A 15,599-nucleotide genomic window follows, 5' to 3' on the forward strand; every position below is an offset into this window, starting at 1 on the left:
TAATGTCAACATTGTTGTGAAACAATGCAGTCGATTAAAAGGCTAAATGTATAAATGTTACGGCTTAGGATTGCGTGCTGTAACAATGCAAGCGTTATCGGTGTTGCCATCGTTTATTTTATTTATGAAAATTCCTTAATAATTTTCTCTGAACAATATATAATGCAATGATATTTATAATTACTATAACTAGTACATAGATATATTATTAACGCGCAAAAAGTGAAGACTAGAAAACGTCCTAATTGGGACGTTTGCCTTTAGTCGTTTTACGTAATAAAACGTTATAATACATCAAAATTACGTAGTAATACGTTTTGCGTAATTAAAACATCTAGTTATCCTTTTTACTTTTAACGAAATGTAAAAATAAACTAAAACAAACGGTCCCCGGCGCGGCACACATTTTTCTGTTGTTTAGTATGGATATAACATATCTGTTTATTAGAATATCATTGATATAATGTGTAAAGATTTTAAATTACAAAATGATATAGTAGTATCACATTCAACTCACTTTGGCAATATTAACATCGACATTAATGTATCCGTTGGCGGGATACGACTGGTACGAGTCGACATCGTACCACGTGGTATGCGAGCCTTTCCCAGGCAGGTAGACTTTCACACTCGTCACTCCCGCTTCCAGCACTGGCCGGACCAACAGCTTGTCACCTAAGGGCAGTAGAATAGAATGAATGAGACGTTATTTTTGAAGTAAGTAACTGAAAAACTACTAAACCAATATACATATATTTTTTAAATGATTGTACACGGACAGACAAGTTGACCTGATGTTAACTGGTCACGATTGCCAATATGCCACCGACCTCTGAAACTATGATGTTAGGGCTTGTGCCAGTAGGTACACTGGTATAACTAGCGGGTGCAATGTTGATACTTAATATATTTTATTACTCTATCTATTGAAAATAACCACACCAAAATCCGTTAAGAATTATATAAGCATATTTAAGGACCGTGGTCGAGTGGTGTATACACCGGTTTTCATGGGTACGCCACTCCGAGGTCCGGGTTCGATTCCCGGCCGAGTCAATGTAGATAATCATAAGTTTTCTATGTTGTCTTGGGTCTTGGTGTGTGTGGTACCTTCGTTACTTCTGATTTTCCATATCACAAGTGCTTTAGCTGCTTACATTGGAATCAGAGTAATATATGTGATGTTGTCTCATATTTATTATTATTATTATTTTATACGCGCAAACTTCGTTGACCGGACTGAAGTTTATAATCGCAAATGCAGTAATGAGTGCATAGAGATAAGATTATTTATGACATTGTATGAAGTTAATTACCCAATAAGTATGTGTTGTCGATTGTGAATGTCTCCTCTTCCCGAGGGAACTCTTGGAACAGTGGTCTCATCACAGGCAGGCCGTCGATTGAGTGTTCGTAGAATAACGTGTACCTGTAATACAGATTAAGTAAACATGAAAAATTACTCAATGAATGTAGATTGGTCATTTAAATTAAGTTACTTGATTTATATTCATTTTGAATTCTTATAAAATGTAAGTTAGGTAATATATTCTAAGCTTTTATACTTGGTTCGAATTCAAGGAAGTTTAGATTTACAGTTAAAATAACAACTAACATTCGAAATTTTCCACTAACCCGTATTAAAAACCATAGACTAGACCGAATATTTTATGGATCGGGTAAAGTACTAGGAGCGGAGGGGAGTACCAGATATCGAGTAGCAGGTGTCAAGAATCAAGTAGTACCTCAGGCGTAAGAAGTAGACTTAGTACTACGAGATAGCCTAGTGGCTATCAGGAACGGTGTTCAGTATAAGAAGTTGAGTAGTACAGCAGGCGTAAGAAGTACTAGGCTATCAGAAGCAAAGTGGAGTACCAGAAATCGAGAAAAACGTAGCAGCAAGTAAATAAAATAGAACGTTTGGCTTAAAAGGTAAAATACTAGGCAATCAGGAGCGATGTGGAGTACTAGAAGTCGAGTAGCACCGCAGGCGTAAGAAGCAAAGTACTAGGCTATCAGGAGCGGTGTGGAGTACTAGAAGTCGAGTAGCACCGCAGGCGTAAGAAGCAAAGTACTAGGCTATCAGGAGCGGTGTGGAGTACTAGAAGTCGAGTAGCACCGCAGGCGTAAGAAGCAAAGTACTAGGCTATCAGGAGCGGTGTGGAGTACTAGAAGTCGAGTAGCACCGCAGGCGTAAGAAGCAAAGTACTAGGCTATCAGGAGCGGTGTGGAGTACTAGAAGTCGAGTAGCACCGCAGGCGTAAGAAGCAAAGTACTAGGCTATCAGGAGCGGTGTGGAGTACTAGAAGTCGAGTAGCACCGCAGGCGTAAGAAGCAAAGTACTAGGCTATCAGGAGCGGTGTGGAGTACTAGAAGTCGAGTAGCACCGCAGGCGTAAGAAGCAAAGTACTAGGCTATCAGGAGCGGTGTGGAGTACTAGAAGTCGAGTAGCACCGCAGGCGTAAGAAGCAAAGTACTAGGCTATCAGGAGCGGTGTGGAGTACTAGAAGTCGAGTAGCACCGCAGGCGTAAGAAGCAAAGTACTAGGCTATCAGGAGCGGTGTGGAGTACTAGAAGTCGAGTAGCACCGCAGGCGTAAGAAGCAAAGTACTAGGCTATCAGGAGCGGTGTGGAGTACTAGAAGTCGAGTAGCACCGCAGGCGTAAGAAGCAAAGTACTAGGCTATCAGGAGCGGTGTGGAGTACTAGAAGTCGAGTAGCACCGCAGGCGTAAGAAGCAAAGTACTAGGCTATCAGGAGCGGTGTGGAGTACTAGAAGTCGAGTAGCACCGCAGGCGTAAGAAGCAAAGTACTAGGCTATCAGGAGCGGGGTAGAGTGCCCAAAGCCGAGTATCGCCGCAGGCTTACGAAGCAAAATACTAGGCGAGCAGGAGCTGAGGGGCGTACCAGAAGGTGAGCAGCGCGTAACATGAGTCGAGTAGAACTGTTGGCTTAAAGGTAAAGTACTAGGCTATCAGGAACGGCGTGGAGTACAAGAAGACGAATAGCAGCGTAGGTAAAGTACTAGGCTATCAGGAATAGCGTAGAGTACTAGAAGACGAATAGCAGCGTAGGTAAAGTACTAGGCTATCAGGAATGGAGTAGAGTGCCAGAAGCCGAGTAACACCGCAGGCTTACGAAGTAAAGTACTAGGCGAGCAGGAGCTGAGGGGCGTAACAGAAATTTAGCAGCGCGTATCATGAGTCGAGTAGAACTGATGGCTTAAAAGGTACTAGGCTATCAGGAATAGCGTGGAGTACTAGAAGACGAATAGCAGCGCAGGCGTAAGTAGCGATGTACTAGGCGAGCAGGAGCGGAGGGCGTACCAGAAGTCAAGGCAGCACGTATCATGAGTCGAGTAGAACTGTCGGCTTAAAGGTAAAGTACTAGGCTATCAGGAATGGCATGGAGTGGCTTAAAAGGTAAAGTACTTGGCTATCAGGAATGGCGTGGAGTGGCTTAAAAGGTAAAGTACTAGGCTATCAGAAACGGCATGGAGTACTAGAAGACGAATAACAAGCCCAGGCTTAAGTAGCGATGTACTAGGCGAGCAGGAGCGGAGGGCGTACCAGAAGTCGAGCAGCGCGTATCATGGAGCCGAGTAGAACTGTCGGCTTAAAGGGAAAGTACTAGGCTATCAGGAATGGCATGGAGTCAAAGAAGACGAATAGCAGCGCAGACGTAAGTAGCGATGTACTAGGCGAGTAGGAGCGGAAGGCGTACCAGAAGTTGAGCATCGCGTCATGAGTCCAAGAGTCGAGTAGAACTGTCGACTTAAAGGTAAAGTACTAGGCTATCAGGAACGGCGTGGAGTACAAGAAGACGAATAACAGCGTAGGTAAAGTACTAGGCTATCAGGAATGGCGTGGAGTGGCTTAAAAGGTAAAGTACTAGGCTATCAGGAATGGCATGGAGGCTTAAGTAGCGATGTACTAGGCGATCAGAAGCTGAGGGGCGTATCAGAAATTTAGCAGCGCGTATCATGAGTCGAGTAGAACTGTTGGCTTAAAAGGTACTAGGCTATCAGGAATGGCATGGAGGCTTAAGTAGCGATGTACTAGGTGAACAGGAGCTGAGGGGCGCACCAGAAATTTAGCAGCGCGTATCATGAGTCGAGTAGAACCGTCGGCTTAAAGGGAAAGTACTAGGCTATCAGGAATGGCATGGAGGCTTAAGTAGCGATGTACTAGGCGAACAGAAGCGGTGGGCGTACCAGAAGTCAAGCAGCGCGTAGCGGCGGCGGACGGCGTCGCGGATGCGCGCCGTGGTCGCGGCGTCGTACAGCCAGGGCTCGCGCCGCTTGGTCTCGATGTGCGAGTGCGCGCGGAAGAACGCCTGGTACGCGCCCGCCTGCGACCACACACACACCGTTAATACTAGGAATTTTTGTAATAATAATAATAATAAATAAATATGAGACAACATCACATACATTACTCCGATCCCAATTGTAAGTAGCTGAAGCACTTGTGTTATGGAAATCAGAAGTAACGACGGTACCACAAACACCCAGACCCAAGACAACGTAGAAAACTAATGGTAATCTACATCGACTCGGCCGGGAATCGAACCCGGGACCTTAGAGTGGCGTACCCATGAAAACCGGTGTACACACCACTCGACCATGGAGGTCGTCATATGTAATGTCCACTAAAAGTAATGGCGAATATTTAACCGTAAAGGCTCCTTTGAACCGATCTCTCGGAGCTTAATTTATAATTATTTTAATGAAGAAGGCTAATTTAATAATTAACATAATGATAAGATAAATTTGTGTGACATTATAGAATGACAGTGAAGATCGCTTCACAGATATAGAACATGAAGTTAAAACTGTACATTTTACTTAAATTATTCGAGAGACCAACGCGACCGAGGTAGATTTATTTTGACACCTTCTATAATAGGCTATTTGACAATGCGAAAAATAATTTGTGAATTATTGTAATCAGTGTATATGATGAGTTTAAAAATGGTTATTTACTAACGAAAGTTGAAAATAATACTTAATTTATTCAAAAATCAATAAATAAAAATGCATTTTTTCAAACGTTTGTCACGTGACACAAAACGCTTTTGATTGGCCGGGCTTATGATGAAGTCACTTTCTTGTAGACCTTACTTTTCTACTATATGTACCACAGATTAAAATACAGCAAAGTGACATCACCGACCACATTGCAACGCCACATTGTCCAAGTAGCCTTTTCGCGCGCTGTTTAAATATGGAATTTTTAATATGATATTTTTCGGCAAATATGTACTAGAAATAAAAAAAAAAACAACTTTTATTGGGTTCCTTAACCTCGTCGAATATAAGTCAAATAGCCTATTCATCACATTTTACATTTTCATTATGAAACCTGAATATTAAAATGATAATCGCACCTGATACCATCTGGTCATCAGCTCAGCCTCTGGATACTTGAAGAAGCCTCCGACATCTGAGCCACAGAAACTGACTCCAGAGACGGCCAGCGATATGCACATGGGGACGGAAGCTTGCAAGAAGCCCCACTCCGCTGCATTATCTCCGGTCCAGACTGCTGCATATCTATGGAAAATATTTGATTAAATCACAGCAACTGTAGTTACAACCTTACTAGGTAAAGGAGATCATTAATATAAATTAGGAATAAAAAAGGAGCTATAACCAAGCCCTGTGAAACATCCATTCTAAAAATAAGTTTTGAAGACTTCACCATATTTATAAAAATATTCTGAATCCTTTCACTGCCTCTCAAGATAAGATTTCAATTAATCTAACGATATGCGTTAAACACCATTGATTTATTTATAAAACTTGTTTTATAAGAGCGCATGTCGTGATCAACAAAATCGAAGGCCTTAGATAAATCATAAATGCTCGATAGTGGTACCACCAGAAAACGGCTAAGAGTATTAGGCATATAAAATCTAAATATAATGCCATCTCTTTTTTCCGTGTACACTTAAAAAGGATAGCAAGTATATCTTGTGAAATTAATAAAGCTTGCCTGCACGCATACAGTTTATCAAATCAACACATGAAATGTATGCAGGCATATTAAAACTTTTCTTAAGACTGGCAAGGAAAGATTCTAAGTTTAATGCGTCCTCATATATACTGTTGTCGAAATTGAAATCGTAGAGCATAGCTGGTCATCAGAAACATGCATATCTCACCTCTGAGTACCGGCGAAGACGGCTCTGGTGAGGATGAAGGGTCGGTACTGTCCGTCTGATCGGTCCAGCATGCCCTGGTGTGTACCGCTGATGTGTCGGAGTCCGTTCTCGTTGTGCACGTGTCTATGGAAGGAACACGTATTATTTGATATGCTGATTTTCTATAGAAACAAATACTAGTATAGTACGACACAACTTAGATGTCGCATCGGCTAAAGTCGTAAAACCGATCACATCCGAATTTAGTATGCTACGACAAATTATCAATATTTATTTCTCATGCGAATATGATCTTTGCACAAACGTTATATCTTGTAATTTCAAATGACCTAATATATTCGTCAATTTGACACTTCGATTTACATACACTTGCTTTCTCTGACGCGAGAATCTATAGCGACGAATAGCGTCGAATGGCGCGATAGAGAGCTATTTCTATTGGTCGTGTAAATCGGCAGTAATCAGTTTTATTTTTATTCCATTGCATTTTCCGATGCTACATCTAATTTGTGTCTTACTATACTTAATTTAATTCTACAGTATTATATATTATATATTTGAAATAACTTTTTTCTGTAACTTATGAATTAAAAAAGGTTTGGAAAACGTAACACATACTGTATGTGGAAAATATTTGATTTGAATTGAACATTTTGATAATGAAATTTAAAATATAGCTCCATAAAGCGTTACCTGTGTTCCCAGAATGAAGCGAGACCATCTTGTCCGTCTTGGGGAGCCTTGTAATGGCGACAGTCTTTGGGCATTGTGATTTCGGGTCCATTGAATACCTACACAAATATTTTTTTTTTACATTTCTATAATAATAAGAAGTAAATAAATAAATATGAGACAACATCACATACATTACTCTGATCCCAATGTAAGTAGCTGAAGCACTTGTGTTATGGAAATCAGAAGTAACGACGGTACCACAAACACCCAGATCCAAGACAACATAGAAAACTAATGGTAATCTACATCGACTCGGCCGGGAATCGAACCCGGGACCTCAGAGTGGCGTACCCATGAAAACCGGTGTACACACCACTCGACCATGGAGGTCGTCATAAGTGATGTATCCAAGGACAATAAAACCTTTTCCCTTGTCCAAGGAATATTTTATTAATATAAATATTATCAACCCTTAGCATCTCAGAACCCACAGATGACCATACAACAACAACAACAACAACAGCCTGTAAATTCCCACTGCTGGGCTAAAGGCCTCCTCTCCCTTTGAGGAGAAGGTTTTTGGAACATATTCCACCACACTGTTCCAATGCGGGTTGGTGGAATGCACATGTGGCAGAATTTCTATGAAATTTGTTACATGCAGGTTTCCTCACGATGTTTTCCTTCACCGCTGAGCACGAGATGAATTAGAAAGACGAATTAAGCACATGAAACAGCGGTGCTTGCCTGGGTTTGAACCCGCAATCATCGGTTAAGATGCCCGCGTTCTAACCACTGGGCTAGATGACCATAGATTTAACAATTCTATTAGAAAGTTTGTTGGTTAGTAAATTATAATAATACTTACACTTGGCTCGTTCATGTCATTCCAGATGTGGACATCTTTACTGGTACCGGGGAAGTTGTTGAATCTGAATCTCTCAGCGTAGTACTTTGTTACCTCCGGGTTGAAAAAGTCCAGGTACGAGGAAGAACCAGGCCAGCACCACCCTTGGGATATAATGGTTATTTAGAACAAGGTTTTGAACCCCTATGTTATGTAGCTATTTTTTTTTATGGAATAGGTTGGCGGACGAGCATATGGCCCACCTGATGGTAAGTGGTCTCCATCACCCATAGACAATGAAGCTGTAAGAAATATTAACCATTCCTTACATCGTCAATGTGCCACCAACCTTGGGAACTAAGATATTATGTCCCTTGTGCCTGTAGTTACACTCACCTTTCAAACCGGAACACAACAATATTGAGTACTGTTACTTGGGGGCAGAATAACTGATGAGTGGGTGGTACCTACCCAGACGGGCTCGCACAAAGCCCTACCATCAAGGAAATTAGAAACAAAATTAAAAACTTACATTAGACTATTCTATGGCAATTACTGTCTTATAATTTTCTTATACTCAGTACCTACCACAGATTAAATAATCAAATAAGTAATACCTTCATAGTCCTTTCCATCTTTATCCTTAACATATAGCCCTTGTTCTGTCGCGTCCTCGTGGACGAAGTAGCCAGCCTCCCGCTTGATGTGAGGGTCGATGATGACTATCAGCTTCCGCCCTTTGGCCGTGAGGTTCGCCACCATGTCCGAGGGATGAGGGAACTTTTCCATGTCCCATGTGAAATATCTATGACATTAAAAAAATGGAATAAATTACTTGTATAATAAATTACAAGAGCCGAGATGGCCCAGTGGTTAGAACACGTGCATCTTAACCGATGATTGCGGGTTCAAATCCAGGCAAGCACCACTATATATATGTGCTTAATTTGTGTTTATAATTCATCTCGTGCTAAGCGGTGAAGGAAAACGTCGTGAGGAAACCTGCATGTGACAAATTTCATAGAAATTCTGCCACATGTGTATTCCACCAACCCGCATTGGAACAGCGTGGTGGAATATGTTCCAAGCCATCTCCTCAAAAAGGGAGAGGAGGCCTTTAGCCCAACAGTGGGAAATTTACAGGCTGTTACTTTACTTTACTTTACTTTAATAAATTACTCATAATCCCTGTTAAGATTATAATTATTATTGAAATAGCCCAGTGAACATGATATGTGTATTAAATCTAAATAATTAAAATAGATTATTTCAATTAAGGTCAAAACCACAAGAAAAATAGTATAAGTATGTACGCTAGCACTGGCGGTCAGTGTCCAAAACGGATGCGTTGACAGGATAACATACGTTCTACTACTACGTGTCTACTTGTACTAGTGTGTTTAGTTCACGTGTGTGTTATGGCGAGCGTACGTATCTACTTGGATACGAGTGTTTTAGCGTAAGGAGCTTGCGACCGTGTATGTATGTATGTGTGTACGAGCGTGTGTGCGTGAGTTTGTAAGCGTGCGTGCGTTTGTGAGCGTGCGTGAGTCGAGATGGCCCATGGTTAGAACGCGTGCATCATAACCGATGATTGCGGGTTCAAACCCAGGCAAGCACCGCTGATTCATGTGCTTAATTTGTCTTTATAATTCATCTCGTGCTCAGCGGTGAAGGAAAACATCGTGAGGAAACCTGCATGTGACAAATTTCATAGAAATTCTGCCACATGTGTATTCCACCAACGCGCAATGGAACAGCGTGGTGGAATATGTTCCAAACCTTCTCCTCAAAGGGAGAGGAGGCCTTTAGCCCAGCAGTGGGAATTTACAGGCTGTTGTTGTTGTGAGTTGGTCGGCGTACGAGTGTTCGCGGGCGTGTGTGCGTGTGTTTGCGGGCATGTGTGCGTGTGTTTGCGGGCGTATGTGCGTGTGTTTGCGGGCGTGTGTGCGAGTGTTCGCGGGCGTGTGTGCGAGTGTTCGCGGGCGTTTGTGCGAGTGTTTGCGAGCGTATGTGCGTGTGTTTGCTCGCGTATGTGCGTGTGTTTGCGGGCGTGTGTGCGAGAGTTTGCGGGCGTATGTGCGTGTGTTTGCGGGCGTATGTGCGTGTGTTTGCGGGCGTGTGTGCGAGTGTTCGCGGGCGTGTGTGCGAGTGTTCGCGGGCGTTTGTGCGAGTGTTTGCGAGCGTATGTGCGTGTGTTTGCCCGCGTATGTGCGTGTGTTTGCGGGCGTGTGTGCGAGAGTTTGCGGGCGTATGTGCGTGTGTTTGCGGGCGTATGTGCGTGTGTTTGCGGGCGTGTGTGCGAGTGTTCGCAGGCGTGTGTGCGAGTGTTTGCGGGCGTATGTGCGTGTGTTTGCGGGCGTATGTGCGTGTGTTTGCGGGCGTATGTGCGTGTGTTTGCGGGCGTGTGTGCGAGTGTTCGCAGGCGTGTGTGCGAGTGTTTGCGGGCGTATGTGCGTGTGTTTGCGGGCGTATGTGCGTGTGTTTGCGGGCGTATGTGCGTGTGTTTGCGGGCGTGTGTGCGAGTGTTCGCGGGCGTGTATGCTTGTGTGTGTGACGCGTACTAACTTCTTGCGGTCGGTGTACTCGATGTCGAGCCAGATGGCGTCGGCGGGGATGTCGTTTGCGTCGAAGCCGTCGTCGACGGAGCGCACGTCGGCCTCGTCGACGTAGTTCCATCGCGACTGGTGGTAGGCCAGCGAGAATCTCTGAGGAGCAAATATTTTATTTAAAAAAAGTGTTTCGAACGTCGTTGACGATATAATAATAATAATAATAATAAAGCCATTTATTCCATATTTCAATATAACATTTCAAATGAAATTAGTAGTTTGTTAGTAAGTTTTCTTAATTTATTGTTAGTGTGGTTAGTCTCCATTGTGTGAAATATGGACCCCTTTTTGGGTAAAGGCCTCCTCCAGTTTTTTCCACGTCTCTCTGTCCTTGCTTACTGTTAGCCAGTCGCTCCCTGTGACATTGGTGATATCATCAGCCCACCGTTTTCTTGGTCTACCAACACTTCTCTTTCCCCCAGGGCCGTTCCATCTTGTGGTTTCAATAGTCCATCTTTTGTCAGTATATCGTGAGATATGTCCAGCCCACTTCCACTTAAGTGTGAGTGCATGTTTCAGAGCATCGTTGATTTTGGTTTTTTGTCTGATAGTTTCGTTCCTCACTTTATGTATTTTTCTGATTTTCAACATACTCCTTTCCATTGCTGTTTGGGTGGATTTGATTTTCTGCTTTGCTTTGTTTGTGAATACCCATGTTTCGCATCCATATAATAAGCATGGCAAGAGGCAAGTATCAAATACGATTTTTTTTAAATGCAATCCATAATGACCTTTTAGAATTTCTTTCTGAGACCAAAATTTTTTCCATGTAACATTAATTCTCCTTGTTATTTCTTCTTCGTTGCTAGTCCTGTTGAATGATACTTGTTTACCCAGATATATATAGTCTTGGACATATTCTATGTAGTCTCCTTTTATTATGATAGGTCGCTCATAACCGGATATAAACGGAGCTTTATTATAAAGCATTATTTAGAAGATATTTGAAATTAAGTAAGTTATTGGCAACCGGTATGGACTTATTAACTCCGTTTTTAATTAAAATTTTATATTCTCTCTATATTCAATGGAATGAAAAATATATGCATTATTATAGCGGCAAGATACGATGGCCGTTTTGACACATTAAAAAAGTGATGTGAAATGTAAATTTATTATCGATATAATATGTTCAAATCTTTGTTTTTTCGCAAGTAATTTAATTCAAGTTTTTGTTGCAAGTAGTATCTGATCAAAAAGGTTTAATAAAAAATAAAAAATAAATAAGTTTAAGTAATATATTCGAACGAAATCAATTTAAATCAAAAATTGGAATTAAAATAGATAAAATATTTACTGTCAACACAAATATAACACCGACTACGAGTTCGAGTGTGACGTACACGTTTACGCAAAAAAAAAAGTTATCTTCGCGGTACCCTAATATTTGTAGTATAGAAATCACATTCGATAAATTTTATGACTAACTGCACGTCACTATTGACAATAAAGAACAACAATTTGCTCGAACTCAACTCAAACTCAAAATGGCCATCATAGCGTGCCGCTACTATAAGTAATAATAAAATACAATTATATGTATCCGCTATATACACATAGACTTACGGGCGGCAGAGGCGCGACTCCGGTGAGTGCGCTGTACTGGCGGTACACGTCGGCCGGCTTGTCGCCCAGGAACACGAACACGTCGATAACACCCGCTTCGCTCATAAACCTGCACACATACACTTATCTATATTAATATTATAAATGCTAAAGCAACTGTCTGTCTGTCTGTCCGGTCGATAGTTAATTATAAAACAATTGAAGATTACAGGTTGTGTTGTCTTAAATTTCCGCGATTATTAAACATTAAAATAAAACTAGTTTAAACGGATTATCATCGCGTATATTCCGTAACGTAACGCGTATAACTGTAAAGTGCTCGAAACGTCGGGATGTTAAAAATAATTAACATACGCGATTAAAATCCGTTTAAACTAGTATTATTTCAAAGATTACAGGTTGTGAAAATACGTTCTGGTGATAATACTAATTTTCGGATATTGTTCACAATCGAGTCTTGTCATTCAATATATGAGCAAAGCGTCCTTTGCGTTTATTTGTATTTAAATATATTGTCATGATTCATCCCCCCTTTTTTCCATTCACGTATAGTGAAGTCGCGTCTCCCGTGGACCCCTGGACTACCTGGATCACTTACTGTGAAGTACTACTGTGAAGTAAGGGATTACCCTTCTTCCGACCTACCAAAGTGATCTAAGTAGAAACGATTTCATTATCAACCTGACAGAGAGATGAATTAAATAAAACTAATTATAACGGATGGATCGCGTATATTAATTATTTTTAAACATCCCGACGTTTCGAGCACTTTGCAGTGTTCGTGGTCACGGGTAGACTGAGATGACATTTGTCTATTTGAAGAACAAATCCGTTATCCGTTATAATCCGTTATAATTAGTTTTATTTAAATGTGTAATAATAGCGAAAATTTAAGAGAACATTAAGAGAGATGAATGATGCGTGCGACCAATGATTGAATAATAATAAATAATAATAATAAATAAATTTGAGACAACATCACATACATTACTCTGATCCCAATGTAAGTAGCTAAAGCACTTGTGTTATGGAAATCAAAATCAAAATCAAAATAAACTTTATTCAAGTAGGCTTTTATAAGCACTTTTGAATCGTCATTTTACAATTAAGTGAAGCTACATAGTGAAAATCAGAAGTAACGAAGGTACCACAAACACCCAGACCCAAGACACCATAGAAAACTAATGATAATCTATATCGACTCGGCCGGGAATCGAACCCGGGACCTCGGAGTGGCGTACCCTTGAAAACCGGTGTACACACCACTCGACCACGGAGGTCGTCAAATTGAATGATCCAAGAGTGGTAGGTGACCTGGCATCGACGCGTCGCTGGTGTCCGCCGGTGACGAGGTTGACGAGCGAGGACACGACGGTAGCGTCTGCGTAGTTGACGACGTCCACCCAAGTCTCCGCCGAGTTGTGCCAGAACACGCCCGCGCTGCGTTTCACTCTGCGGACAGAATACAATCTGTTATAACTCGTGTAAACCAAACAATTTAAATTGTCGTAGTAATGCGACCGAATAGAAAAGACAATGAAGCTGCATAGACGGTGGCTCCAACTAGTGAGCTACGCAGACAACTAGTAGCTCACTAGTTGGAGCCACCGTCTATGCCGCTTCATTGTCTCTTCTATTCGGTCGTATTATATCTTTATATTCACTCTCTCTTGCGTCAACTGTTATACTATGCTGAGTACTGACTGGATTACAAAATAAATCTCAGTATACCAATTTGATCTTTCTTATTTTCGCCCAATCCCATCGTAATTATTAATTCTTTTCCCGTCTTGATAATATCGTCCTTAAACTATAAAGGTGTTCGGGCAGCCTGTTCCCAAATAATGGGCTTGAAATGGATTTTACACCAATCTACAAACTTGACATTTCTTGACACTTGACGATTCTCCCTATGAATGCTGGTGGATTGGTGTATATCATCATAATTTAGGACAAATCAGCTGTTATTAATTGGAAGTCAAGCTTAAAAAAGTTAAAATTATTCAACTACCAAAAAACAACTCTTCCAAACAGCGCAAGGGAAACTAATGATGTACATTTAGGATATTTCCAACTCACCCATGAGAGTACAGAACTGGGATGGCTCCATAAATAGCCATCCTGCTGTCCAGTTCATATTCGAACACATCCAAGTTGTACAGCCTGTAGGGTTCCCCTGAAGTTGTCGTCTTCAGGTGGAAGTTATCCGTATGCTCTGGGATACCTAGAGGAGAAAATTTATACTATTACTTATAGAAATAAGCCTTTTTTATAATTATACAGAGTTTCTTTTTCATGCGATATATGGTAAACGCAGAAAGCATAAAGGGATTATATAGCATGATTTATAATACAAACTTAATAAAGTAAATAGGAATTTCTTTTAGAAGATGTGATAAAACAGATAGTTATATAAATGATTATGTCAAAGTTCCCTTTCAAGTTTTCCTTAAAGCAATTACCTACTGACTAACAGCAAAATAACGAACTAAACATAAGAAATGTGCTCATTACTAGTTTTAACAGAAAAGAGCCTACTTAAATAAATATTGAGCAACATCATACACATTACTATGATCCAAATATAAGTAGCTAAAGCACTTATGCCAAATCAGAAGCAACGACTTTACCACAAAAACCCAGATGCACGACAACATAGAAAACTAATGAACTTTTTCTACATCGGACTCGGCTGAGAATCGAACGCTACTTGACCAAAGAAGTCCTTAATAAGATTTTATATCTGGAAATTTCGGAAAAATATCCAGTGGTTTACCATAAACGTGGTCAGCATCTGGGAACGCGATGTCCAGAGAAATGGCTTCGTTGCCTCGAGGTTTGCTGTCGTGATGTGACTTGAAGTTTTCGCTCCATGTACCCTCTTCTTCCTGAAAAAGGAGTAAAGATTTTGACCTACGTTGATAAAGGTTACTTTCAAGACTCGTTATTTCCAATTCTAAAGTGATTTACATTACAGTTGTCAGCTCAGGCAAGCACCACTGTTACATGTGTTTAATTTGTCTTTATAATTCATCACGAGCACAGCGGTGAAGGAAAACATCGTGAGGAAACCTGCATGTGACAAATTTCATAGAAATTCTGCCACATGTGAATTCCACCAACCCACATTGGAACAGCGTGGTGGAATATGTTCCAAACCTTCTCCTCAATGGGAGAGGAGGCCTTTAGCCCAGCAGTGGGAATTTACAGGCTGTTGTTGTTGTCAGCTTTAAATTCGATGTCATGTATTGGTTACAAACGTGATAAATGTCATCTATAAACGTATTTATGTACATTTTCGCATAACGTTTTTTTATCTCAAATTTAACAATTTATCATGATAATATCAAAATGTATGTCTTTTTATTTGAAATTGCATAGATGCGATCGTTTCATTCCCAAAATATACACGAAGATTATATTATGTTTAACAAAGGGCATAAATCTGGATTCAACTGGTATTATTGTAATATAACACATACTTGGGAGATAACATACGTTCAAAGTAATGACCTCACGTACACTATTAATTAAATATAAATAAACCATAATTACTAATCATTAACCTTGTAAAGATTTTTTGAACAAATTTAAACTTTAACGCACATAAAATAAAGTTCATTTTCGTTATTAACAACTTTTATCTTAAAGTTATTTAATACAATTTAGTTAAAATGGGCTTTGTTACGGTGTAACTAAATATATAATAATAACATTAGTTTATTAATACAACTA

General features: G+C 40.6%; 1 protein-coding gene across 1 annotated transcript in view; it reads right to left on the reverse strand.

The window, feature by feature from the left end:
- LOC124540814 (neutral alpha-glucosidase AB) overlaps positions 1–15,599 on the reverse strand; it is a 28,628-nt gene that overhangs the window by 2,786 nt on the left and 10,243 nt on the right. The window contains exons 5-17 of the mRNA XM_047118536.1: positions 14,641–14,752; positions 13,944–14,088; positions 13,179–13,316; positions 11,865–11,973; positions 10,255–10,394; positions 8,304–8,491; positions 7,708–7,850; positions 6,858–6,955; positions 6,165–6,287; positions 5,388–5,553; positions 4,213–4,349; positions 1,317–1,429; positions 518–675 (exon numbers count right to left, since the gene is read on the reverse strand). Of these exons, the coding sequence (XP_046974492.1) occupies positions 518–675; positions 1,317–1,429; positions 4,213–4,349; positions 5,388–5,553; positions 6,165–6,287; positions 6,858–6,955; positions 7,708–7,850; positions 8,304–8,491; positions 10,255–10,394; positions 11,865–11,973; positions 13,179–13,316; positions 13,944–14,088; positions 14,641–14,752 (1,770 nt within the window). The remainder of the gene's footprint in view (positions 1–517; positions 676–1,316; positions 1,430–4,212; positions 4,350–5,387; positions 5,554–6,164; positions 6,288–6,857; positions 6,956–7,707; positions 7,851–8,303; positions 8,492–10,254; positions 10,395–11,864; positions 11,974–13,178; positions 13,317–13,943; positions 14,089–14,640; positions 14,753–15,599) is intronic.

The sequence above is a fragment of the Vanessa cardui genome, chromosome 26 (genome assembly GCF_905220365.1).
Source record: "Vanessa cardui chromosome 26, ilVanCard2.1, whole genome shotgun sequence".
NCBI lineage: Eukaryota > Metazoa > Arthropoda > Insecta > Lepidoptera > Nymphalidae > Vanessa > Vanessa cardui.